We start from the raw sequence: 27,141 nt of genomic DNA, 5'->3' as shown, positions 1-27,141 counted from the left end.
ATAGATTCCCACAACAGGGGCGGAGCTACGGCGGAAGTGGGCAGTTACAAGGCGGCCGGCGGTGGAAAGAGGGCGTGTTTTCCAAGGGGGGCGGGGGGGAAATCGGCGCGTGCCGGTGCCAGGGAAAGGGAGTCTGTGCACGGGTAGGCGGGGTTTCCCGGTATCCATCCAATAAGGGAAGATGGAAATGGGAGCTGGGTGGGCCTTGAGAGGATGCGAGCGCGGCGCTGAGGTGCCTGTGAGGGAAGCGCGCTCCCGCGTCTGTGGGTCAGTGTGCGTCGGGGTCGCGCTGCGGGGTCACGGCGGAGGCGGCGGCTCTGACGGGTACCCGGGGGTCTCGGAGGTCTCGGAGAGGCCGGGCAGGAGGTGAGTGCTGGGAGAACATACTATTACATATATGTGTCTGTGTAACTACTATTACATGTCTGTGTGTAGTGGTCATGTGTGTGGTTCTGTGTATGCAGCATATGTGTGTCATAGTGATACATGCCTGTGATCCTGTACATGTGTGTGATTCTGTACCTACCGTATGCTCCTACTATTACATGTGTGTGATTCTGTATCATGTGTGCTCCTACTATTACATGTTTGTATGTACTGTACCATGTGTGCTTCTACTGTTACATGCCTGTATGTACTGTACATGTGTGTGATTCTGTACCATGTGTGTGCAGCATGTTTACATTATTCTACAGATCTGTGTGTACTGTAAATATGTGTGTACATTCTATTACATGCATGTGTATGATTTGGTGTGTGCAGCATGCATATGTGTACATTATATTACATGTCTGTACTGCGTATGGTTGATTTTGTGTGCATCATATGTGTACGTTCTACCACAGCATGCATTTGTACATTCTGTTACGTGTGTGTTGTCACAGCTGTGCATGTGTGTGCGCGCTCTCCTGTTCTTCAATGTCTTTGATGCTGCGTGTACCCATGTGCAATTCTGCCTGCGCTTCTCTCCTGAGCGTTTTCATGAGCTCTCTTCTGCGTGCATTTATTTTTAGACTTTTTCTCTTGACCTATGGCGTGCGCTCGTCTGCCCCGTGTATGTACCCTTTGTGCGCACTAGTTAGTTCTGCGTGTGTCCTCCTGTGATTTTGAATGTGTTCTTCGCTTCTCTGTCATCCTGCCTGCGACCATACAGTGCTTCTGTCTGACTTTGCGTTTGTCTTGCGCTTCTGTCTGTGATTTTGCGTGTGTCCTCTTGTGATTCTGCGCGTGTCTTGCGCTTCTGTCTGTGTGATTCTGCGCGTGTCTTGCGCTTCTGTCTGTGTGATTCTGCGCGTGTCTTGCGCTTCTGTCTGTGTGATTCTGCGCGTGTCTTGCGCTTCTGTCTGTGTGATTCTGCGCGTGTCTTGCGCTTCTGTCTGTGTGATTCTGCGCGTGTCTTGCGCTTCTGTCTGTGTGATTCTGCGCGTGTCTTGCGCTTCTGTCTGTGTGATTCTGCGCGTGTCTTGCGCTTCTGTCTGTGTGATTCTGCGCGTGTCTTGCGCTTCTGTCTGTGTGATTCTGCGCGTGTCTTGCACTTCTGTCTGTGTGATTCTGCGCGTGTCTTGCGCTTCTGTCTGTGTGATTCTGCGCGTGTCTTGCGCTTCTGTCTGTGTGATTCTGCGCGTGTCTTGCGCTTCTGTCTGTGTGATTCTGCGCGTGTCTTGCGCTTCTGTCTGTGTGATTCTGCGCGTGTCTTGCGCTTCTGCCTGTGATTCTGCGCGTGTCTTGCTCTTCTGCCTGTGATTCTGCGCGTGTCTTGCGCTTCTGCCTGTGGTTCTGCGCGTGTCTTGCGCTTCTGCCTGTGATTCTGCGTGTTGTCCTGCGCTTTTTTCTGTGATTGTGTGCGCCCTCCTGTGCTTCAGTGTGCACGTTTTTGCGTGTTCCCTGCCGTGGTTGTGTGCGCCCTCTTGCAATTCTGTGAGCACAGTCGTCTTTGCGTGTGAGCAATCCTGCCTGTGCCGTCCTGCATGATGTGAATTCCATACTAGAAAGCAGTTTTATATGTTGCCTTGATTTACTATGTGGTGTGGTGCACACATGTATTTCTCTACTGGAGGAGTTTGTCTTTCTCTAAGGGACCTATTCATAAAAGGTTCTGACCCTGTAATTTGTGAGCAGATCATGGCTGTAGTTACTGATGCCCCGGGGGGCTCTATGTGGTTCCTGTCTTTCTATATTCAACATGAGCAGCCCGATCCTTATGTGTCTATTCATAAAATCGGAGGCTGTTATGTGAGGCCCATAGACCGGAGAGTAATGGTGTGTTATTTATGTAACCGCTGTTAAGGTACTTGCTAATCAGATATCCAAAGATAACTACAGGAGTGGGTACCAGAAATGGGCATGAGAGCCTCGGCAGCAACAGGCTTTTGCAGGAATTAAAACCTTTGTGCACCTCTGTGATTTATTTTTATTTGATTTACTCGTAATTTTTTGGGGGGCAGTGTTTATGGCAGAACAAAGGCTTTAGTTTTCTGGCTGTTATACCATTTCCCCTCTTCCTCCATCTGTAATGCAATATATGGACATTTGTAAAGAGATGAGTTATCCCCTCCTTTATAAGTTCTTGTGCACCAAGGTTTCCTTATAGCATGTTACGTTCCAGGCAGCCACAACCAGGCGTCACTTACTGTATTGTGCAGACGTCTAGCACCGTGTGACATATGATCTGGGGCGCTTGCTAAACTATTATGGAAGCTGAGCCATCTCACCCGAATATCGTCCGAAGCTTGGGACTTCCTCCCGATGGCTTAACACTTCTGTTGCCGGTACAAGATGGGTCATTGCTATAAACCAGTATTGAGGGGGTTGGTTAAAGACGATGAATTGAAACACATGTTCTTCTGAATTACGGTAACGCCTATATTTACAGACCGTGCTGGAGTGTGGGTGATCTTGGTTGTGATTAATGCTGTTTCGGGGCGATTTGAAGGACCGCAAAAAAACATAACATACACATTCACTGTACAGTATTTTCAGGACCTGTTTGTGTTGTTACTATAAGGCTGTGATCTAGGGTGAGGCATTTGGATACACGCAGCAGGCTTCCTATATTCTTGCTGGGGCGACAAGCTGCGGGAACAGATGTGACCGAACAAACAAAAATAACACTTACCGTACCAGACACTTCCTTCTGTCTGCAGGAGAAGTTGCGGGCCATGCTTTGTGTTATTTTCAGGTACATAGCACTTTCCCTAGGTGAGAGAGAGCTATATTAACTTTACTCTCTCCCCCTTCCACCACCAGCACCGTTACAGGAACAACTTACTGTGTAATGAACACAAAGGCCGGTTTTCAAGCTAGGTGCACACTGCATAATATATTGGGCAATCTTGTGATCTGTGATGGATCGCAACGACCATTGTATAGCGTGTGCACCCAATTCCAGCCACGTCATTGTTTGATTAAATATGTGGTTGCATCTTCCCACCTGATGTGCAATACGATAGAATATACGATGTATTTCGCTAACATTAATACTGTAACGATATATCGTGCAGTCATACGGTGAATCGGGCAGTGTGTACTCTGTCATGATATATCGCTACATCCTATCGTCCCGTTGCCAGATCGCCGGATGTTCAGGTCTGTACCTAGCTTTAGAAGACTCGCGTTATACCTCCTGGTTACTACTATTCCAACACGTAATGGAAGGTGGTCAAGTCCCTGACCATGAGAGCTTACTTACTATTTTATTATTGTTAATATTATTATATCATTTTTGTAAGTAAGCTCCGTAAAGTAGAGGAACATCTCAACACTAGAAAGTGCAAAAGTTCTCTGACAGATTAGTTACATTACAGATATATGTAATCAAAATCTGCACATTTATGGAATTATGTAGCGACAGAGTGAGGGCCCTGCTCGCAAGCGCTTACATGATTCTAGCTGTTCCGGGAAGACCGCAGAGGAAATCCGCAGAGGCGCCTATTTGCACTGGTAAAAGTGACAGATAGGGGTTTGTGTTCATTTATTGATCTATTTTCTTGTTATCCTAGTTGCTGACAGGGAGCCGCCATGAAGTCTCCACAGGTGTTTACTGTACTGTTCATCCTGAAAGGAGAGAAACCTATTACTGACTGTGATAATGATTTGCTTGGATTGACTAGCGTGATATGTAAGCGGACTCAGACGCTGTGGTCGCTTTGCGCAGGTTGTGACTAATGCTCTCCGTTGTCTGTTTCCTCATTTGATGTCATCTCTGGTTGTAAGGGGTAACTGGGAGCCATCGGGCATCGTATGACGGAGAGAGGAATGTTTCTGATTATTTTGGGCCTCCTGGTACCTGTCTTGAGATCAGCTGTGTAGTAAAATGTTTGTATGATCACTTCGTTCTGTCATGTATGTTCTGTTCTCTTGCACTGAAAGAATCGTGATAAATTGCACTGTACAACAAATTAATACTTTTTGATTTGTTTCCTTTCTAATAATGGTCATACATTACTAATTTGAGGTCAAGAAAAACTAAAATGATTTAAAAAAATTTTTTCTAGCTCTATTTTTTGAGCTACAATACTTGCACTATACTGTATGTACATTAGTAATATAGTCATAGTGAAAAGCTATTTTAAAATTAATCTGATATTTTCTTGATAGAAAATAAATAACAGTTGTTTTAATTCAATCACAAAGAAGAACACAAAACAAAACAAACATACAGCCTAGGAAACACACATACAGCCTAGGAAACACACATACAGCCTAGGAAACACACATACAGCCTAGGAAACACACATACAGCCTAGGAAACACACATACAGCCTAGGAAACACACATACAGCCTAGGAAACACACATACAGCCTAGGAAACACACATACAGCCTAGGAAACACACATACAGCCTAGGAAACACACATACAGCCTAGGAAACACACATACAGCCTAGGAAACACACATACAGCCTAGGAAACACACATACAGCCTAGGAAACAGACATACAGCCTAGGAAACACACATACAGCCTAGGAAACAGACATACAGCCTAGGAAACAGACATACAGCCTAGGAAACAGACATACAGCCTAGGAAACAGACATACAGCCTAGGAAACAGACATACAGCCTAGGAAACAGACATACAGCCTAGGAAACAGACATACAGCCTAGGAAACAGACATACAGCCTAGGAAACAGACATACAGCCTAGGAAACAGACATACAGCCTAGGAAACAGACATACAGCCTAGGAAACAGACATACAGCCTAGGAAACAGACATACAGCCTAGGAAAGTACTATGTAATATAGTGGCCTATACATGGGGGTGCTTTCTCTTTGCTTGTCGCTTGTCCTCCTCTTCTGGGGCCTCTCTTGTCACTGTCACCTCCCCTGATATCTTTGTTCCATTGCTGAGATGTCTTGGTGGAATCGCTCCCTATGCTGTCACTCAGTGCACCACAGTTATCTTGTGCGGGTAATCCCGTGAATCGCATATATTTGAATAGGGGAGGGGACAAATAACTGATTCATTTAATTGGGTCATTAGGCCCCGCCCCCTCTGCGCGGAACGCAGATTGCTGGTAAGATTCTCTCCATTCTGCCCACGTCACTAGGAATACCCCTACATCCTCATACATGGGCTATATCTCAGAACTTGGAGCTAACTGAGAGGTTTAAATGTCATATTCATTCTTTGCATGCTGACATCAATCAGAAGTAACTATTTTGACATCGGAAACATTTTCATTGCTGTGCAGTGTTATTATTACCATGCCAGTTGCAAACAATATATTTTGGCATTTAATTGTAGAGGTATGGATCCCCCCCCCCCTTACGAAACTGGGGGCCCTAACAAGCATGATCTGAACATGCCCACAGTGACCACCGCCTAGCATTTTGTCTTGCACCCTCCTCCCCTTGAATCCTATGGCAATGTTATGACATTTGAAGATGTCCGCTCGAGTAGTAATAGTAATTCGGATAACTCTAGATTAAGTGGGATGTCCCGGGGGCAGAGGATTTGTTAATGATGTAAGGGGTCATGTTGATGGGTCTGCCCCTGTCTAGCGGTGCCAATAAATCTGTACGTTCGGTTCCTGGCATCCCTATGAGATTGGGATTGTTATCGGCGAGCAGCTGTGTTTCCCCAGGGGGTGTCTGTAATGATCACTCTCCATGTAAATTATCTCCTGTGTACACACGCGCTCTCTCGTCTCCCCTTTCAGAAACCCGATTGGCATCTCTGTATTATGTGCATATTTAACCTTTTCCTTTATTACGTTACGCGATGCTTCATGGAAAATTCTGCAAGGCTCTGTTTACAATGAATCCGTGTATGGTCTAATTTAATCTACAGCAAATTACAGGTGAGGAAGTCGGGGGCAAGTAATAAAATGTGCACAATACGATATATACAAGGAACAACTGTAATACATAACCAATCCCGCAAGACGACGGCGAACGTAATGGTGGAGGGGGGCGGGGTGCTGGTCTTTTCACTGCTCTCTAGGCCAGGCCATCAGCCTCGCTGTAACATTTCATCTTTGTCATTTTCTATTTAAAACTATTGTTTAGTTATTGAGAAGTTTTGTAAGCTCTGTAAATATTCTACAGAACACAAGTGTAAGACTCTTTAAGGATTGTCCATCTTATGACTCGCAGATCAGGCGTGGACTTGAGGGCTTGTTCCATTGAACATGATGTAAGGATTTTGTCATTCCACGAAATTCCGCACGGAACGTGACGCCATTGATCCCGCTGGCTGCGTTGTTTGGACGAGCAGCTGTGAAAAATGTGGAGACGTTGTAAAAAAAAAAAAAAAAGTGGTAAAATCATGCGTTAATTGATCTCGGGTTGACAGCCGATTGTTCGGAGCTTGGCGCAGACCTCCTGTTTCTACCGCTGCAGGAACCTGAATATGTAGGAGCCCAGCTGCGTGCGGCTTTTCCTCATTGTATTGTATGACGTCACGGCTATACAACCTATATAGTGCCTGGGAGAAACCTGAACCTCTGCTATTGCTGGTGACCTGCATTGTATAATAGAAACCTTCATTATTAAGGGAGTATTTAATTAGACGCACTACGGCATTCTGTCATTGGCTCACTGACACAGTACACACCCCCATCTTGCTTTTATTTCCCAGAAGCTGATAAAATATAATCTTAGAATCAAATAAAAATAAACATTACATTCTCTCTCCGCAACATAAAATTAGATTTTTCCATTAGTTAAATCTTTGAGGCCGCCATGATGTCAAATATAAGCTAAACCAGCGGTTCCCAAACGCGGTCCTCAAGGCACCCCAACAGGTCAGGTTTTACAGAAATCCATGGTTGAGCAGAGGTGGTTAAATCAAATTGACTGAGGTACTAACTAAGTCACCTGTGGGCAAGCATGGATATCCTTAAAACCTGGAATGTTAGGGTTTCTTGAGGACTGTGTTTGGGAACCTCTAATCTATCTCCGTACACACTAGAAGATATGCCCCCTGAGCGATATCGTCTACTGTGTCCCCGGCAGGGTGTGCTCAATGTCGTTCATGACATTGAGCACACCTGCTGAACGATATAATTAACGATATTGTTCAGCGCCGGGCTCACTCCCCTGACGATATCGTCAGGTTGGCCTGCATGTTTACCCGATGAACGATAATGACGAACGACTGGCGGGAACGCGCATCGTCGTTATCGTTCACCGTTTTGGTGTTAAAAATTGACGATAAAGTGGACTTTACGTTATAGTTCAGTCGTCCACTGTAATCGCCCAGTGTGTACGCACCTTTTAGTAATCCGCTCATATTCATTCACCATATTGCATCTGTGGGCTTAATGCCTGATTCCAATACTCGCTTGTTGCTTTCATATCATACATCGATCATTGGGATGTTGTCGAGTACTTGCTGGAGGGGCTTGATGTAAGCTTGGCGGGGGGGGGGGGTCTGTTGCTGAACACTGGCTGTCTTTGCGATCTGTCCATTAATGTACTTGGCACGTAATGAGCTGGCTGTTTGCTGTTGTCTCATGGAGCCTGTGTTATTTGTAAGATAATTGGGCGAGCAGATGCCAGGTGGTTATTAGAGGGGGCAGTGCTTGAGTTGATAAATATCACCTGTCTGCGCGGTATGATCAGCGCAGCGGGCAGGATTATCCCACAAGGAAAAAAATATTTGGTTATTTAGTGTATAGTAAAGTCTGTATTGACCCATTCACTGCAAGATCGGAGCCTTTATCAATCTGCCTAAAACACGGGGCTACAGCAGCGCTTCTCCTGGGGGGCAGCAGCTCAAAACACAGATATATAGGACATATAAAACGGGATTATAGCAGTGTTATGGTTACATGAGTAGTAACTGGGAAAAACGCATTGAAAAGCTCTGTATTTGTGATTATGCCTTTCGTCAGAATTGAGGACTTTGAACATGTAAGTAATGAGGACCAAACACAAGCTGCTATCAAAAGATTGCGTCCCCCCCCCCCCCCCAAAAAAAAAAAAAAAAAAAAATATCCTCTGCTGTTCAAAAGTACTGAATTAATTAGATTTGTTAGTTATGATGTATTATAGAATAATCAGAGCCCCTCAAAAAGCAACTCTGTGTCTCTGGCTTGTGGTCAGTACTACAAGGGAGGAATACAATTGTCTGCAATGTCCTTAGCTCCTGTATAAAGTGATCGGGAACTGTTACATTGTTTTCATTTACCGCAGAGTTTTGCTCACACCCTATTGATCTACGAGAAGTCCGCAATATCGCTCTGCTGGGTGTGGATTAACCGGCAGTAAAAAGGTCGACAGTGGCTAGATAGACACCAGATGTTAGACAGTCAACAGGGTCAAGAGGTCGACACAAAAATGGTCAACACATTATTTTTATTTTTTTAGCCCTAATCTTCACCCTAACCTCCCCTTGGTGCCTGACCCTAACCATCACTCCTAATGCCTAACCCAAACAGTAGGTGCCTGACCCTAACCATCCTTACTAGTGCCTAACCCTAACAGTAGGTGCCTGACCCTAACCATCCTTACTAGTGCCTAACCCTAACAGTAGGTGCCTGACCCTAACCATCCCTACTAGTGCCTAACCCTAACAGTAGGTGCCTGACCCTAACCATCCCTACTAGTGCCTAACCCTAATCCTTTGGTAAGTGCCTAACCCTCCTTCCCGGTGCCTAACCCTAACCGTCCCACCTGGTGCCTAACTCTAACCGTCTGGGTAAGTGCCTAACTCTCCCTCCTGGTGCCTAACCCTAACAAACAAAAAAACAACAAACATGTGTCGACCATTTGCACCTGTCAACATTTAGTGTGTCGACCTCTTGCCGCAGTCAACTTATTGACTGTCTAACATCTGGTGTCTATGTAGACATTGTCAACCTTTTTACTGTCTATCTATAGTCCAGAACCCAGCTCTGCTGGCAGATTTATCGCCCGTTTGGTAAGTGTATATGCACGTCAGCCAGGTGTGTGTACCATTAGGTTTGGGAGGGGCGTGCCCTAACTAAAATCTAAATTGCAGTGCAAAGCTGCATACACACACAACGATTTTTTGAACGATTATCGTTTAACGATAATCGTTTGTAAAAATCGTTCACTTTCTGAGTCAAACGATGAACGATAATCGTTCATGCGCGCTCACGTTTGTAGTTCAGTCAGACTTGTCAACTTAACGATTTTCATTAAGGGAATATGCAAATATCGTTTGTAGTTCATAAAAATCGTTCATTACACTTTAAATAATCTGACAGAAAATCGTTCATAAAATCGTTGTGTGTGTGTGTGTGTGTGTGTGTGTGTGTGTGTGTGTGTGTGTATGCAGCTTTACAATAAAGCTTCCCACTGTCTGTTAGCTACATGCAAATCAGCCAGTATATACCCTGCATGCAAAACAATAAATGTATTGCAGCATGATTTATCCAGAGTTGCTTTTTTTTTTTTATTTATTTTTAATTTTAATTTTTATTTTTGTACTGTGCTCATAACTCAGTTTTTTTTTTTTTTTTTTTTTTTTTTATGCATTTCATATAAACTAGTAAGAAAACAAAAAACTCCCAAACCGCAAATTTCCTTAATGAAATAAAAACCGGTGTTGTACAATGCCTATTTTGGAAAGGTAGATTAGTAGCGACACAAGAACCACAAAGTATTTCTTAGTGATGTTTATGGGGAAAAATCCACTTCTGGCTATTTTGGGTAGATCTCTTTGCTGCGTGAGAACACATACATTTAGTCTTCTGAAAAAAAAAACCAAGGTATAATTTGTGTGGGTACGGCATAAAAAAAAATAACAGGTTTTGTGTCCAGTCAGGAGCGTGCCAAAATAAGCCTAGCACAGGGGGTGTGACAATGCTCCAGCAGGGAAGGGGTTAAACGCCTTCTTAATTATACTTTTCATTCTGACACTAAATTGGCCACACCGTCTCTGGAAACAGACGTTTGCTACTTCTGTAATTTAAAATAAAAATAAAAATAAATACTTCTTCACAGGGTGGAGTGCGGGGGACATTCCATAGCGCAGATTAGTGCAATTTACTCCCATTATCACGGTTGTCTGTTTAACTTTGACCACATGAAACCTGTGATTGTGTGAATGTTGGTGGTGTCTATAAAACCATGAAAGAGACAGCGTTTTCCCCACACACATAATAAAAGTAACAGAATGACAGGTAGATCTCCGCCTGTCTGCGGGCGCTGAGGGAACCGGTTGGGCGACGTGCTCCCTTTCAGTTTTCACGGCCGCAGGGCACGAATAATAGTGTAATCCGGAAGCGTTTCCCCCCGTGAAGCACGCAGCAAGCCTTGCTCTGTCATGTGAGGTTCCCCGTCCTACCAGACGGCTCCCAGCTCCCCGCATGAAGTCATCCAATTTTACAGCAGGAGAGGGATTAGGCAGCGCTCGAGGAATTTCTCCTGGAAACCTCCGGGACACGAACTCGGCCGTGTTACTAAAAACACATGGGTGCCTATTATACACATGCACTGTCTGGGTTAGCCATTGCACGGTGTTTAAGTCTCTAAAACAAATTTAAGACCTGATGTTGGCAATCTTAGGGTTGAGCTGCGGGGCTCCTGAAGAGTTGGAGTTAAACAAGCAAATTTGTTTCTCATCGTGCAGTAAATTATTATTTTTGGGGGCTTCTGTACCTATGGTGACTGGTCGCCATAGTTACAGATGCGAAGATGGAACGGGTGCAGAAATGGTGTGTGCAAAATGTGAACTGACTATCGGCATCTGCTTTCTGATTGGCTGAATGCATCTTAACCCCTCCCATTTATGCCTATACTTTTAGTAATATGGCCGGTGCAATGTATTCACATTCTAATAAGATTTAGAATCTGACCTCGGCAGTAAAGCGGATTTCCATTGGATCTTTTAAAGGGGAAGGTGACTAATGTGTGAATTGATTTGAAATTAATATACGTTTTTATTTTTGTCGTCACGCATATGGCAGTGTCTGCGCTGCCGCGGCTGACCGTCTGACATTGCTCCGCTGTAAAGGAACAGGGGAAATGCTAACCAGTACTTTTAGCCGTTTTCAGCGACTAAACCAGTCTAATTAGCGCAATAATTAATGAGCGTCCGAATTGCATTGACAGGCGCCCATTAATTATTACGGCACTAAAAACAATTAAATCTCCCCCTTTATCTCAGTGCATGCACAGCATTACACTGCAGCCTCATCTCCTCGAGAAACCCAGGCACATATACTACTGTTCTCTCCTGGTGTAACCCAGGCACATATACTACTGTGCTCTCCTGGTGTAACCCAGGCACATATACTACTGTTCTCTCCTGGTGTAACCCTGGCACATATACTACTGCTCTCTCCTGGTGTAACCCTGGCACATATACTACTGTTCTCTCCTGGTGTAACCCAGGCACATATACTACTGCTCTCTCCTGGTGTAACCCTGGCACATATACTACTGCTCTCTCCTGGTGTGACCCAGGCACATATACTACTGTTCTCTCCTGGTGTAACCCTGGCACATATACTACTGCTCTCTCCTGGTGTAACCCTGGCACATATACTGCTGTTCTCTCCTGGTGTAACCCTGGCACATATACTACTGCTCTCTCCTGGTGTAACCCAGGCACATATACTGCTGTTCTCTCCTGGTGTAACCCTGGCACATATACTACTGCTCTCTCCTGGTGTAACCCTGGCACATATACTGCTGCTCTCTCCTGGTGTGACCCAGGCACATATACTACTGTTCTCTCCTGGTGTAACCCAGGCACATATACTACTGTTCTCTCCTGGTGTAACCCTGGCACATATACTACTGTTCTCTCCTGGTGTAACCCTGGCACATATACTACTGCTCTCTCCTGGTGTAACCCTGGCACATATACTACTGCTCTCTCCTGGTGTAACCCTGGCACATATACTACTGCTCTCTCCTGGTGTAACCCTGGCACATATACTACTGCTCTCTCCTGGTGTAACCCTGGCACATATACTACTGCTCTCTCCTGGTGTAACCCAGGCACATATACTGCTGTTCTCTCCTGGTGTAACCCTGGCACATATACTACTGCTCTCTCCTGGTGTAACCCTGGCACATATACTACTGTTCTCTCCTGGTGTAACCCAGGCACATATACTACTGTTCTCTCCTGGTGTAACCCAGGCACATATACTACTGTTCTCTCCTGGTGTAACCCAGGCACATACACTACTGTTCTCTCCTGGTGTAACCCTGGCACATATACTACTGCTCTCTCCTGGTGTAACCCAGGCACATATACTACTGTTCTCTCCTGGTGTAACCCAGGCGCATATACTACTGTTCTCTCCTGGTGTAACCCAGGCGCATATACTACTGTTCTCTCCTGGTGTAACCCAGGCGCATATACTACTGCTCTCTCCTGGTGTAACCCAGGCGCATATACTACTGCTCTCTCCTGGTGTGTCACGGCCAGGGTATTTCAGCATGGCGCTAGGCGAGTGTTACCTGTGAGGTCATTGTGGCGCGGGCTGTCTGGTGGCGGAGCTGGTGTCTGGCGGGGGGCTTTGGCTGCGCGTGTTGTTGTGCGGCCCTGTTGTCACTCTGCGCTGGTGAGGCCTGGCGGTATCTCCGTTCCGTTTGGCATGGGCGCCGCCATCTTGCCTTCTGGCCATGTGATGCGGCTGGCCAATCCTGGTGAGTCACATGTTCCCTCCGGCCAGTAACAGCACGGCATGGGGTATTTAGGAAGGGTTAGTGCCTTCCTTCTTTGCCAGTGCAACGTGTATCTCAGCCTAGCTGAGAGGGAGTTCTCTGTGCTTTCCTGTTCCTGTGAATTCGCTGTCTGCCAGTCTGCCTGTCAGCTCCTAGCTCCCACTGGACTACCCCGCTACCTCCATCACCCTTGCCCATACCTGAGTGCCTGAGCCTGCTGACATCCTGCGCTTCAGTTCACTACTTGTATACCTGGCTTGTTTATTTTCAGTTTCACTACCTGCACACCTGGACAGCTCTAATTGTTTCTACTTGGACATTAACCCTTTTGCTCCCACCACAGAACTCTTGTGCACATTTATATATTCCTGGACTTTTATTTACTGCCACATTATATGTCTACTCAAGCACTTATTAAAGATCCTAGTTTTATTTTCAAATCTGCTTCTGTGATCGCTCCTGTTACCACCCCGGGTCCACAAACAACCCAGAACATAACATGGTGTAACCCAGGCACATATACTACTGCTCTCTCCTGGTGTAACCCAGGCACATACACTACTGTTCTCTCCTGGTGTAACCCAGGCGCATATATTACTGTTCTCTCCTGGTGTAACCCAGGCGCATATATTACTGTTCTCTCCTGGTGTAACCCAGGCACATATACTACTGTTCTCTCCTGGTGTAACCCTGGCACATATACTACTGTTCTCTCCTGGTGTAACCCTGGCACATATACTACTGTTCTCTCCTGGTATAACCCAGGCACATATACTACTGTTCTCTCCTGGTGTAACCCAGGCACATACACTACTGTTCTCTCCTGGTGTAACCCAGGCACATATACTACTGTTCTCTCCTGGTGTAACCCAGGCACATATACTACTGTTCTCTCCTGGTGTAACCCAGGCACATATACTACTGTCCTCTCCTGGTGTAACCCAGGCACATATACTACTGTTCTCTCCTGGTGTAACCCAGGCACATATACTACTGTTCTCTCCTGGTGTAACCCAGGCACATATACTACTGTTCTCTCCTGGTGTAACCCAGGCACATATACTACTGTTCTCTCCTGGTGTAACCCTGGCACATATACTACTGTTCTCTCCTGGTGTAACCCTGGCACATATACTACTGTTCTCTCCTGGTGTAACCCTGGCACATATACTACTGTTCTCTCCTGGTGTAACCCTGGCTCATATACTACTGCTCTCTCCTGGTGTAACCCTGGCACATATACTACTGCTCTCTCCTGGTGTAACCCAGGCACATATACTACTGTTCTCTCCTGGTGTAACCCAGGCACATATACTACTGTTCTCTCCTGGTGTAACCCAGGCGCATATATTACTGTTCTCTCCTGGTGTAACCCAGGCACATATACTACTGCTCTCTCTCTTGGTGTAACACATACTATTCTCGCATACATATATAAGCTACCGTTGCTGATTTGGATCCATCTTGCATCCACAGCCAGCTTTTCAAGCTAAGCACAATGCACCTTTTTGTGGTTTATTTTTGTGCTTGCAAATTCCATCCATCTCCGCATAAGCCCTTAAGGTATGCTGGCTATAATTTCCCTTTAATCAGGGGCATGTGCATAAATGTGAAATGCAGATTTGAAGTAATCCTTCCACAGAACCTGTGCAATTCATGTGTGTCACTGATTAAAGGGATGCTATAGCAACCCTACCACTTGTACAATACACATGGGATCTGGGGTGCATGTGTAAAGTGAACCTGTCACCTACACACCACTGTACATAAAATGGGCAGACTACAGATATGCCCAGCTATATTCTTGCCGCTGGCGCTGCAAAGGCCGCCTTGCATAGCGTGAGACGATGCGTGCACTGCAGACTCACCATCATAAGATTGCATGTGTGCGCCATAGCGTAACGTATGCAGGAGCAGGGAATCGCATGGCACGATGCAGGCGCACGTTTGTGGTGTGATCAACCACAATGTAACTGGGTGCATCTGTACATACAGTCAGGTCCATAAATATTGGGACATGAAAGAGTTTTCATATTTTGGCCTCTATTCACCACCACAATGGCTTTGAAATGAAACAAACAAGATCTGCTTTAACTGCAGACTTTCAGATTTAATTTGAGGGTAATTACATCCAAATCAGGTGAACGGTGTAGGAATTACAACAGTTTCTATATGTGCCTCCCACTTTTTAAGGGGCCAAAAGTAATGGGACAAACTAAACAATCCTAAATCTAACTTTCACTTTTTAATACTTTGTTGCAAATCCTTTGCAGGCAATTACAGCCTGAAGTCTGGAACGCATAGACATCACCAGACGTTGGGTTTCATCCCTGGTGATGCTCTGCCAGGCCTCTACTGCAAATGTCTTCAGTTCCTGCTTGTTCTTGGGGCATTTTCTCTTCACTTTTGTCTTCATCAAGTGAAATGCACGCTCAATCGGATTCAGGTCAGGGGATTGACTTGGCCATTGCATAACATTCCACTTTTTAGCCTTAAAAAACTCTTTGGTTGCTTTTGCAGTATGCTTCGGGTCCTTGTCCATCTGCACTGTGAAGCGCCTTCAAATGAGTTCTGAAGCATTTGACTGAATATGAGCATATAATATTGCCCGAAACACTTCAGAATTCATTCTACTGCTTTTGTCAGCAGTCACATCATCAATAAATACAAGGGAACCAGTTCCATTGGCAGCTATACATGCCCACGCCATGACACTACCACAACCATGCTTCACTGATGAGGTGGTATGTTTTGGATCATGAGCAGTTCCTTTCCTTCTCCATACTCTTCTCTTCCCATCACTCTGGTACAAGTTCTTTGTCTCATCTGTCCATAGGATGTTGTTCCAGAACTGTAATGGCTTTTTTAGATGTTGTTTGGCAAACTCTAATCTGGTCTTCCTGTTTTTGTGGCTCACCAACGGTTTACATCTTGTGGTGAACCCTCTATATTCACTATTGTGAAGTCTTCTCTTGATTGTTGACTTTGACACATATACACCTACCTCCTGGAGAGTGTTCTTGATTTGGCCAACTGTTGTGAAGGGGTTTTTCTTCACCATGAAAATAATTCTTCTGTCATCCACCACAGTTGTTTTCTGTGGTCTTCCGAGTCTTTTGGTGTTGCTGAGCTCTCCGGTGCGTTCTTTCTTTTTAAGTATGTTCCAAACAGTTGATTTGGCCACACCAATGTTTTTGCTATCTCTCTGATGGGTTTGTTTTGATTTTTCAGCCTAATGATGGCTTGCTTCACTAATAGTGACAGCTCTTTGGATCTCATATTGAGAGTCGACAGCAACTGATTCCAAATGCAAATGTCACACCTAGAATCAACTCCAGACCTTTTACCTGCTTAATTGATAATGAAATAACGAGGGAATAGCCCACACCTGTCCATGAAATAGCTTTTGAGTTGATAGTCCCATGACTTTTGGCATCTTAAAAAGTGGGAGGCACATATAGAAAGCGTTGTAATTCCTACACCGTTCACCTGATTTGGATGTAATTACCCTCAAATTAAATCTGAAAGTCTGCAGGTAAAGCACATCTTGTTTGTTTCATGTCAAAGCCATTGTGGTGGTGAATAGAGGCCAAAATATGAAAATTCTTTCAATGTCCCAATATTTATGCATCTGACTGTATAACTAAAAGAAAAAAAACTAACTGGTTTCATCTGTATTTGCTGTGCATACATCTCTACATGACTTCAGCTATCATCTGGGCAGCTTTGGATGTTCATGAGTATTAATGAGAGAGGGAGAACAGCCAATGTACTGGCAGCAACATGCTCTGTGTACTACTGAGAAACTTCCTGTGACATCATCAAGCTGCCAGCTTTTACTGCATTGGTTCTCAACGATCACATTGTCACAGGAACTTCAACAACTAATGTACAAGTCTAAGGCACTCTCTGTGTAGGGAGGGTGGACCTAGTTTAACCTTTGTTTTGGTAACCGCACATATAAGACTTGCCTTTAGGGCCACCAGGAAATTCCATTCCTGGCGGTTTGCAAATATGGGGGTGGTTTCTCTTCTATATGCAGGAAGTCCATGGCCATGTCCTCTTGGGGTTGTGCTTGCTCCCCCCCCCCCCCCCATTATAACCCTGGATCGGCTGTGAAAAGAGGGTCCCTGGCTAGTCCGAGCCCCATACATAAGGGCCCTTATAGCCCCCCTGGTGGAGGACCTGCTGCCCATAGTAACGGATGGGTGGAGTGTTAATCACTTTAGGTAGCATAATGTAATACATAGCTTTTTTTCTTTTTTTATATTCTAGTGGAACTTTGTGAAATATATGGAAACTATACACACTTGCCTAAGAAGACTTTGTCAGTCAGTAAAACCTCATTGATCTACTGAGAGTGAATCTGTAAGTACCATATATAGATATTAAGTTCTCATTTTTATTTAACCATGAAACCAAAAATAATCTAGTTCTGCCGCTCACCTCAAATGCTAGTTTATTTAATATTCTGCATAAAAAGGCCATATACTATGTGCACAGAATTAAAACACAAACGAATCATGTCTATACGTAGGATTTTCTCCTGATATGTTTATAGCTCTGTGCGCACAATGGTGTGGAGCACAATAAATACTGTCAGTTACCAGATGATTGCAGGATGACTAATGCGGGTACTTTCCCTATGCTTACCCTAACTTTTCTTCTCCCTCCGGTGACCGATCAATGTCCCGGCTGTGCTTTCAGCCGGGCTGCTGGTCGCTGTGTCCCGTGAGGGGGACAGAGAGCGGCCTGGTGTTGGAACGGTGGGGTCCGCTTGTGTCACCAACGCGTTTCGTACAGAAGCTCTTTATCAGGGATGACCATGCTGAACTTGGAATATTACTGATTTGTGGCTTTGTTTGGGCACGAATGCCGTGGGTGGACACAATTCTGCTCGCACCCTCCTGAGGTGGTGTGCGAAAAGCCTGGTTTTGGGGGCGCGCACACCGCTGTTTGGGTGCGCTAATTAGGACTTTAGCCATTTTACACGACTAAACCTGGACTATTTGGGGCACGACATGCGCAAAAAGGCATGGGCGACAAAAAACAATTACATATCGCCACCCCCCCTCCCCCCGATATTCCGTCACTTAAATTAAGTCACCCAACAATGTCAACAGTGAACATGTTGACCCTGATAATATGTCAATACTGTCACAATGGGGGCGATTCAATAGCGCGAGGTGAATAGCAACGGGAAGTTGGTACCGGGGCTATTCTATTCACCTCTGTTTAGCCCGACTATAACAACTTAAGTCGGAGAATGCCGGTTATCGCATCTTAACCTGAGTGTTTAGCTGCAAAAATTGTCATTCTCTGAATTAAAAGCCGGCCACGAGGCTGTTGGTGCCACGCTAAGCCGGCAAACCGCTTCGCGGCCGGCACTTTAGTCGGATTTCTGCTCGCGCCCTCAGGAGGGTGCGAGAAGAAATCCTTTAGTTGGCCTAACAGCGCGCTGGATTGAATAGCTCCGGGAACTCCTTCCCGTCGCTATTAACAGCGCGCCTCATTGAATCACCCCCCAATGTCGACAGTGTCTTTCTGCTAGATCCCTAATGCTAATATCGACATAGTGCTTGTGGCCTATACGACTGCATACCACTGTAATTGCCGCATGGTATATACCTTGTGTATCATTGCTGCCTTGTTACAGCATAACGTGAGGGTTACGCTGAGCAGGATGTGTGAGCTCATTTCCCCCTCCCTTAGGATGAGAGCTGGGAACGCCTTTTCCTATATCAGGAGCTGACCGCACATTCCCCCCCTGCTCAGATTGTAATGACTGAGCACACAGTATACATACACCACGATCCTATTACCTGTATAACTTGGTGACCAATCACACCTTCTGTTTCATCTGTGTGTAACGTATGAGAGAGCGGAAAGCCAATCAGGGATTGGCTCCTTTACATCTCATAAATGACAAAACTACTGGAGATCTTCCAGCGTTTGTGCAGATTGATTATTTATTTCAGTTCATATACGTGACTACTGTGCTTAAATACTTATCAGTAATGGACCTAAAGGCTGTTGGTGTAAATAACCATATATTTTGCTGAAGATTTTGTATCAAAGAAGCGTATTGTGAAAATGAATCGATTACAGGTTGAGTCTCCCATATCCAAATATTCCGAAATACGGGATATAGTGTTCACTCTAGCTCGCGGCAGGCAGGGCGCCGGAGCTAGAGAGGGCAACCTTATGCGTGCGCGTGAAAAGGGGGCATGGTCATGAAAAGGGTGTGTCTATAAGACGCGTCCCCTTTTCGTCATACTTGGGTGCGTGCCCGGCGCTTACGGACATGCCGGGCAGCCCCCAAGCGCTGCAGAAAGGGAGAATAGATGCCGGGCGCATGCTCCCGGCGTCTATTCTCCGGCGGTGACCGGGACACCGCATGTTTCTCCACCCGCGGGACACTGCGTCCCGAGGGTGAGAACGGCACCCGCAGGCTGTGAGGGCAGGGCGCTTTTTGCCCTCCTCCTGGAGGGTAGGGTGCTTTTTGCCCTCCAGAAGGAGGGCAGGGCGCTGCGCCCGGCTAAAACAGCCTAGCGGGAACGCTAGGATATTTTTAGCATGACTGAGATAGTGACACCTTTTTGCTGGTTCATTGTACACAAACTTTGTTTAAGACACCAAATGATTAAACCTATTGTATAAAATTACATTCAGGCTGGGTGTATAAGGTGTATATGAAACCTAAATGACTTTCATGTATGTACACAAACTTTGTTTGAACCACAAAATTATTGAAAATATAGTATAAAATTACCTGCAGGCTGTGTATAAGGTGTATATAGAACATAAATGCATTCTGTGTTTAGATTTTGGACCCATTCCCAATATATCTCATTATGGTATGCAATTATTCCAAAATACGGAGGAGACTCAACCTGTACTGTCTTTCTGCAGTCGGTTGTCTGCGGTCAAATGTAAGTTGTACAATATATATAGTGTATATCCTGTGTGATTTGCTGATTTAAATAACTACCTATATAAAGCCAGGTATTTCTATTTCACAGTCCTAAAATGATACGGAAACATTGCGTAGCCCTATCTGTGATGCAGCCATCTGGACGATCATTGCTGGAATTGGTTGTGTTACGTGGTCCTCGCTGATAGATATCAAAGCAGCTCTCTTTAGTATAAGATATAAAAATAAATATAGTAAAAGGAACAATTATGTAAATGTACAATTGCTGCCAGACGATGTTTCCCGGAGAGCTAGCAGTCTAGAATGTGATACTGTACAGATGTGTCCTTGGTCATCTAGCCTCAATACGTCACGCAGCGCGACATGCATGGCGTCAGTGAGCCGCCAGGTCTAGTGTGGCTCTGCTATGTCGGGCGTCTTTTTTTGGCAAAAATGCGTCTACAGTAAGTCGCGATGCGACTAGGAATTCCTGGAGACTGTGCTATTTCATTTGATATGCAACGTTATCTGCGAGCGACTGAGACTGAAGACAGAACTTGGCGTAGAAATAAATGGCACCCGCTGCATCGTGGCGCTTCGCATGCTGATTGAAGGAGTCGTTCGTACACAGATATAAAAGTTCCATATCTCAAATAAATAAATGCAGCCTCCTGGTATCTCCCAGTAGCATTGCATCTTAGACGCATTTACAGCAAAAAAGACGCCTGGCACTAGCGAAGTCTCGCAGGACCAGGCGCGCAGAGTGGTGAGTTTGGCAGAACCGCAGCAACGATGAGTGAGGACACCTCTGTATGTACCTAGCCGAGCCTGAGGGATTCCCAGGCAGACCTGGGGCCAGTAAATTAGACGTCTGGTGGGAAAGTTGTCTGTTAATTTCGATTTCTCTCTGGCAAGTTACATGTTTCTTACTCCCCCGCATGAAAGTACAGTTTCCCTTTAATTGTTCCTTGTTACAGCAGGTGCACCTGAGAAAAGTGAAGAAGATGTACTTTCTACGTCAGCCAGAGTATGCGCCATACATATAGCAGCTTCCTCTTCTGCTCATTAACCCTTTCCTGTGTGCTTAGTTCTGGTGTAGGGATCGCCTGTGCTCCTGATTTCCCACAGTGACCTGGTGTAGGGATTGCCTATGCTCCTGAATTCCCAGAGTGACCTGGTGTAGGGATCACCTATGCTCCTGATTTCCCACAGTGACCTGGTGTAGGGATCACCTATGCTCCTGAATTCCCACAGTGACCTGGTGTAGGGATCGCCTGTGCTCCTGAATTCCCACAGTGACCTGGTGTAGGGATCGCCTGTGCTCCTGAATTCTCACAGTGACCTGGTGTAGGGATCGCCTGTGCTCCTGAATTCCCACAGTGACCTGGTGTAGGGATCGCCTATGCTCCTGAATTCCCACAGTGACCTGGTGTAGGGGATCGCCTGTGCTCCTGAATTCCCAGTGACCTGGTGTAGGGATTGCCTGTGCTCCTGAATTCCCAGTGACCTGGTGTAGGGATTGCCTGTGCTCCTGATTTCCCACAGTGACCTGGTGTAGGGATTGCCTGTGCTCCTGATTTCCCACAGTGACCTGGTGTAGGGATTGCCTGTGCTCCTGATTTCCCACAGTGACCTGGTGTAGGGATTGCCTGTGCTCCTGATTTCCCACAGTGACCTGGTGTAGGGATTGCCTGTGCTCCTGATTTCCCACAGTGACCTGGTGTAGGGATTGCCTGTGCTCCTGAATTCCCACAGTGACCTGGTGTAGGGATCGCCTGTGCTCCTGAATTCCCACAGTGACCTGGTGTAGGGATCGCCTGTGCTCCTGAATTCCCACAGTGACCTGGTGTAGGGATCGCCTGTGCTCCTGAATTCCCACAGTGACCTGGTGTAGGGATCGCCTGTGCTCCTGAATTCCCACAGTGACCTGGTGTAGGGATCGCCTGTGCTCCTGAATTCCCACAGTGACCTGGTGTAGGGATCGCCTGTGCTCCTGAATTCCCACAGTGACCTGGTGTAGGGATCGCCTGTGCTCCTGAATTCCCACAGTGACCTGGTGTAGGGATCGCCTGTGCTCCTGAATTCCCACAGTGACCTGGTGTAGGGATCGCCTGTGCTCCTGAATTCCCACAGTGACCTGGTGTAGGGATTGCCTGTGCTCCTGAATTCTCACAGTGACCTGGTGTAGGGATCGCCTGTGCTCCTGAATTCCCACAGTGACCTGGTGTAGGGATCGCCTGTGCTCCTGAATTCCCACAGTGACCTGGTGTAGGGGATCGCCTGTGCTCCTGAATTCCCACAGTGACCTGGTGTAGGGATCGCCTGTGCTCCTGTTTTCCTGGTGTTTTTGTTCTTGGAAATACTTAATATATTGTCTTAGAAATCTCCAGAGTTGAATGCAGTAGTATTATATCACACGTGAGTTACTCTTTTTAGTACATAGTACATGGCCTTCTGTGTTATATGTCCTCTTAGGTCACGTGAGTTAGGTTTGTCATTGCATAGCACACGTCCTCTTATGCGATGTGAATTACTTTAGTTAGTGTGTAATATGTGTCCTCTTATGTCACGTGTGTGTTTTGTTAGTGTGTAATATGTGTCCTCTTATGTCACATGTGAGTTTTGTTAGTGTGTAATATGTGTCCTCTTATGTCACGTGTGAGTTTTGTTAGTGTGTAATATGTGTCCTCTTATGTAGCATGTGAGTTTCTCGTGTGAGTTTGTTGAACATGTCCTCTTAGGTCACACGAGTAATGTACGATATGTCGACACTGAATGTGTACGAGGCGGTTGTGTGAAAATATGGAAATGTCGCAGCTGCCTAGGTTTGTACTGAGACACCCACCTGCGTCTTCGCAAATCCAAGCAACTGCGTAAAACGATGCATCAGTCGATTATCGGAGCCCAGAGTAATCCTATGACCTATGGTCGTGCAGAATGTCTGCACTAATGAGACGCCGGAGCCATTTTTCATGCGTATGGCTCCGGTTGCAGACTGCGACATGCCACCAAAACGTTTGCGACACGCCTGCGTTTTTGTTAACTCTCCAGTTATCAAAAAACGGTCCCTGCCAATCACAGCGGGAATAGTCGCTGCGATCACCGACGGCAATTTAACTTGACGCATGCGCAGTGCGACTCGGATGTTTGCACAGTTTACACGGCGCAAACATCTGCGTTGCGTCCAAATGTCCCCTTGTGCGACAGTTCCCTCTGAGCTGTGGGCTGTGATCCTCAGGCAGGTTCTCCCCATATCATGTTGCTCAGGCTTCCTGCCTGGAGTGGTTACAGGCTTGTTGTGCTCGCTCCTCCTTGCGTTGAGCTTCCTGCACCACCATCCCCTCTCCCAGAGGCAGCTGCCAGAACAGGGGGAGCGTAAGAGGAAGCAGACGCCGGAGTCCTGGAGGAAATGCCAGGAGCACACGGGCTGCTCGCCGCGCTCCAACGCCGATCTGATGAACGGTACAGTCCAGCACCATACGCTGTTGTGTAACATATAATACCCACGCTATAGATTACAGCTTTCATAGAGTGTTTATCATTTGTATCCATTTTATATCATTGCACTTTTGCTCACTTATACTGCTTTATTTTTGCATACATTTTTAATAAATGTTTTAAACTTTATGCATTATTTTATGGTGAATATGTGTGTATAGCGCCGTTCCACCTATACATTTTTTTTGTGGTCACCGGCACTCTTTGTGCCATTTGGGAGTGGTGGCAATACTCCAAGGTGGCAGGCAGCTGTCCACATATTTGATTATATGTACATTGTATTGAGGTATACTCCTTTTTGGTGCTTGGTACTTTTTTCCATCGGAATTGTAAAGCTGCCTGCATGCAGCTTTGCATTTGTGATCCTTGCTGAATCACCCCCTTAGCGCAGTGGCAGAAAAACAAAACTCATCAATCAACGCAGCCTGAACAAATATGCAACATACTGTATATGGGATGATGCTTTTGACCAGTATCCTGAAGACTAAGGGCTCGATTCTGACCCAGTTGCTAGATGCGTTCGCTCGTTCCCAGCGCAAGCAAATTTGGCTAAGTGACAGCATGGCAGGCAAACATATAACAAGGCATAAGCACGTCCACTATTTCTGGCCATGCGATCGCTTTGTGTATGCAGACTCCCACCAGCCTGTCTTAAGACGCATCTTCCTGGAGCACACGTCATCTCCAGGAAGTGTATGCAACCATCAGTACACCGGGTTCCATCGGAAGCGAACGCAGCACTTGAGGTAGACTATACCCTACCTCAGGCACTGCGATCACTTCAGTGTGAAATACAACCAGGTAATGTGTACTATGACCCTGCCTGTCTCCTGGTCTCCTGTACACGGGGAGCCTGCGCGCCATGATTTCTGGTTTTGCTTTCTGTGGGGCTGTGATGGGAATGTTATTATTATTATACTCTGGCTCGTTTTATGCAATGAGAGACTGAAGTCGCTTATTTGCAGTGAATGTTTACTTCTAGTTCAGTATAGGTCTCTCTGAGATGTTATGGCGTCTGTCTGACTATTCCAGGATACATTTTATAAATGATCTAACGTGCGCTGTGCGTAAAAGAAGCCGCCACTAAGATTAATCATCTCCGTAGTTTATAATATAATAGAATATAATATCTCGGTGCATTATGGGGTTATGTTCAGTCCTACTATCCCACTGTCTCTTTTCACCCATTAGAAAATACATTTTGCCCCCCTCATCCACATCTCATCACTATACAGAGCACCTTATCCCATGTTCAGTGACATAGATAGTGACAGCACCTTCTACAGAGGTGATAACTGTATACACAGAACCGTTTCATCCCAAGTTCATTGATATACAGTCAGAACCACTTCTTCCAAATGTATTACTTTTTATACAATGAAAAGCTCCTTATCCCAAGATCTTTGTTATGGACAATGGGCCTGATTCAGACCCGCTCGCGAGCGCTGAGCGCTCGCAAGCGGGTCAATGGTGCCCAAGTGCGCATGCGCACGACTGAGGCGGCTCCGTCGTGCGCATGCGCGAGTCCTGAATAACGACGGCCAAGCCGGGGTCTCGCACCAAAGGGGGCGTGCTGTTGATGGTGATTGACAGCACGCCCCCTTTGGTGGGCGTGCCGGGGGCGTGGCTGCCCAGACGGAGGCGTTCCCATGGGAACGCCTACCGTCTAGGGCCGGCCCCTCTGACATCACTAGTGATGTCAGTGGGAGTGCTTTTGGCTCTGGTAGAGCCAAAAACACTCCAGGGCTTGCAGCGAGACCCTACCGCAAGGGTCTCGTCGCAAGCCTGATGGTCTTGACCATCGCGACCATCATTTTGGCCGCTCGCTATAGCTGTGGGTGGCCACACACAGCTATGCGAGCGGCCAGGAGGCCGCTCCAAAAAGGAGCAGGGACGGCCCTGATTCAGAGCGAGCGCTCTATCAGAGCGTCCGGCTCTGAATCAGGGCCAATTATAGCACCTTATCCTGATGTTATGTACTTTAGATGTTGGTGGCACAGTCTCCAGAGGTTATTTCTGTATACACTGAGACCATTTCATCCCAAGTTCATTGACTGATGCAGTAAGAGCCCCTTATGCCAGGTTAATTACTTTAAACAATGGGGATGAAAGATCCACAATGAATAGGTCGACGCCAAATTTTCGACATGCAATAGGATGACCAGGACCATAGGTTGACCGGGTTGAAAGGCTGACTGGTTCAAACGGTCGACACAAAAAATGGTTGGCACATTTTATTTTTAAAGTTAGGCTACCGCAGGGGACGGTTCGGCACTAGGGAGAGGGTTAGGCTACAGTTAGGATTAAAATAAATAAAAAATAAAAAAAAACCTTTTCGGCAAATATATATATTTTTTTTTTATGTGTCAACCTTTTGTCCCTGTCAACTGCTCGCATGTCGTCCATTTGGTGGTGACCTATTCGCTGTCAATCTTAAGGTGCATACACACTGGACGATTCGCTCCATGAGCAACATGGTCCCGTGTGTTCATTGCCCGAACCTCCCTCATCCCCGAACATGTTCAACCTGACAATATAGTCGGGTTGGACGGGAGGTTCGGGCAATGAACGATAACGACCAACTACAAACTGGAGCACGCATTGGTCATTATCGTTCATCGTTTTGGGGCAGAAACTGGACGATATATTGGACGACTGAACGATAATGATATCGTTCCGTCGTCCAAAAAAAAATAAAATCGCTGCGTGTGTGAGTACGCAGCATTACTGTAGATCCTTTATACCACATCCAAACAATGAAAGCCCTTTAACTCAAGGTCATTGTTATAGACTGTGATAGCACCAGGTCACCATTTCATTAACGTACGACAGTGATAACATCTTATCCAGAAGTCAGTACTCTATATTCATTAATATTTACATTGAACTCCTTCCGGCAGTCGACTGTGGACACTTGACCTGTAGATTGCTGTGAAGTCCAGAAGCAGCCAATAAGAATCTGGCTGAGGCTGACCTGCACCAGGCTGTTGCGGTTTCGGCAGCCGTGGTTCTCTCCACCTACACCGGCGACTCCACAGTCTGCCCACATGAGGTGGGTACGGGATCCCGGCAGTCAGGATCCCGACGCCGGCATCCTGACCTGGTTACAATCCCGACGGCTGTAGGTAAGTAAGCCTCTCTCCCGGGTGCCTAACCCTAACCCTCCCCCTAGCCCTGCTACTTACTTAGGGATCCTGGTGGTCGGGATTTCAGAGTCTGCATTCTGAACGCCAGAATCCCCGCTGTCTGGATTCTGAACATATTCCGCTCACAGAGCGCACGCTGCTAGACGGCGTCTCTGCATCTATAACTACAGCCACGCTGAGACACCGCGCCTCTGAGGTACACAGGGCAAGGCTCGCAGAAAACACATCTGGATCCATGTTGCATGCAGCTATCACTAACGACCAGTTACTGCCGGCTTCTATCTGTTCTCTCTCATACTGGGAACATTGGATTACTGTTTGTAGTACTACCCTGATACATTTCATTTACACTTCATTGGCTCAGCTTACCTTCCAACCATCCCACTTTTGGCGGGACAGTCCACACCCCTTTTTCAGTGCCTGAAAATGTCCCTGCATGGCAGATCGCACAAGATTTTTGGTCAGACTCCAAGGGCCAAATGTAATAG

General features: G+C 46.1%; 1 protein-coding gene across 3 annotated transcripts in view; it reads left to right on the top strand.

Moving 5' to 3' along the window:
• The first annotated feature begins 220 nt into the window (after positions 1 to 220).
• Positions 221 to 27,141, top strand: part of PTK2 (protein tyrosine kinase 2) — a 263,844-nt gene continuing 236,923 nt past the window's right edge. The window contains exons 1-2 of one of the 3 annotated variants that reach the window (XM_088448067.1): positions 221 to 366; positions 17,372 to 17,464. Coding sequence is in view for 1 of the 3 variants with exons in the window: in XM_088448059.1 (XP_088304185.1) it covers positions 23,465 to 23,471 (7 nt within the window). In the remaining 2 variants the exon portion in view is untranslated. Of the gene's footprint in view, positions 367 to 17,371; positions 17,465 to 23,452; positions 23,472 to 27,141 lie in introns of those variants that run through there. The other 2 variants (XM_088448066.1, XM_088448059.1) reach the window with 2 other exon arrangements.

The sequence above is a fragment of the Taudactylus pleione genome, unplaced genomic scaffold (genome assembly GCF_031769625.1).
Source record: "Taudactylus pleione unplaced genomic scaffold, aTauple2 ptg000450l, whole genome shotgun sequence".
Lineage (NCBI taxonomy): Eukaryota > Metazoa > Chordata > Amphibia > Anura > Myobatrachidae > Taudactylus > Taudactylus pleione.
Note: the sequence above shows the minus strand (reverse complement) of the source record. Positions and strands in the feature narration are given on the sequence as shown.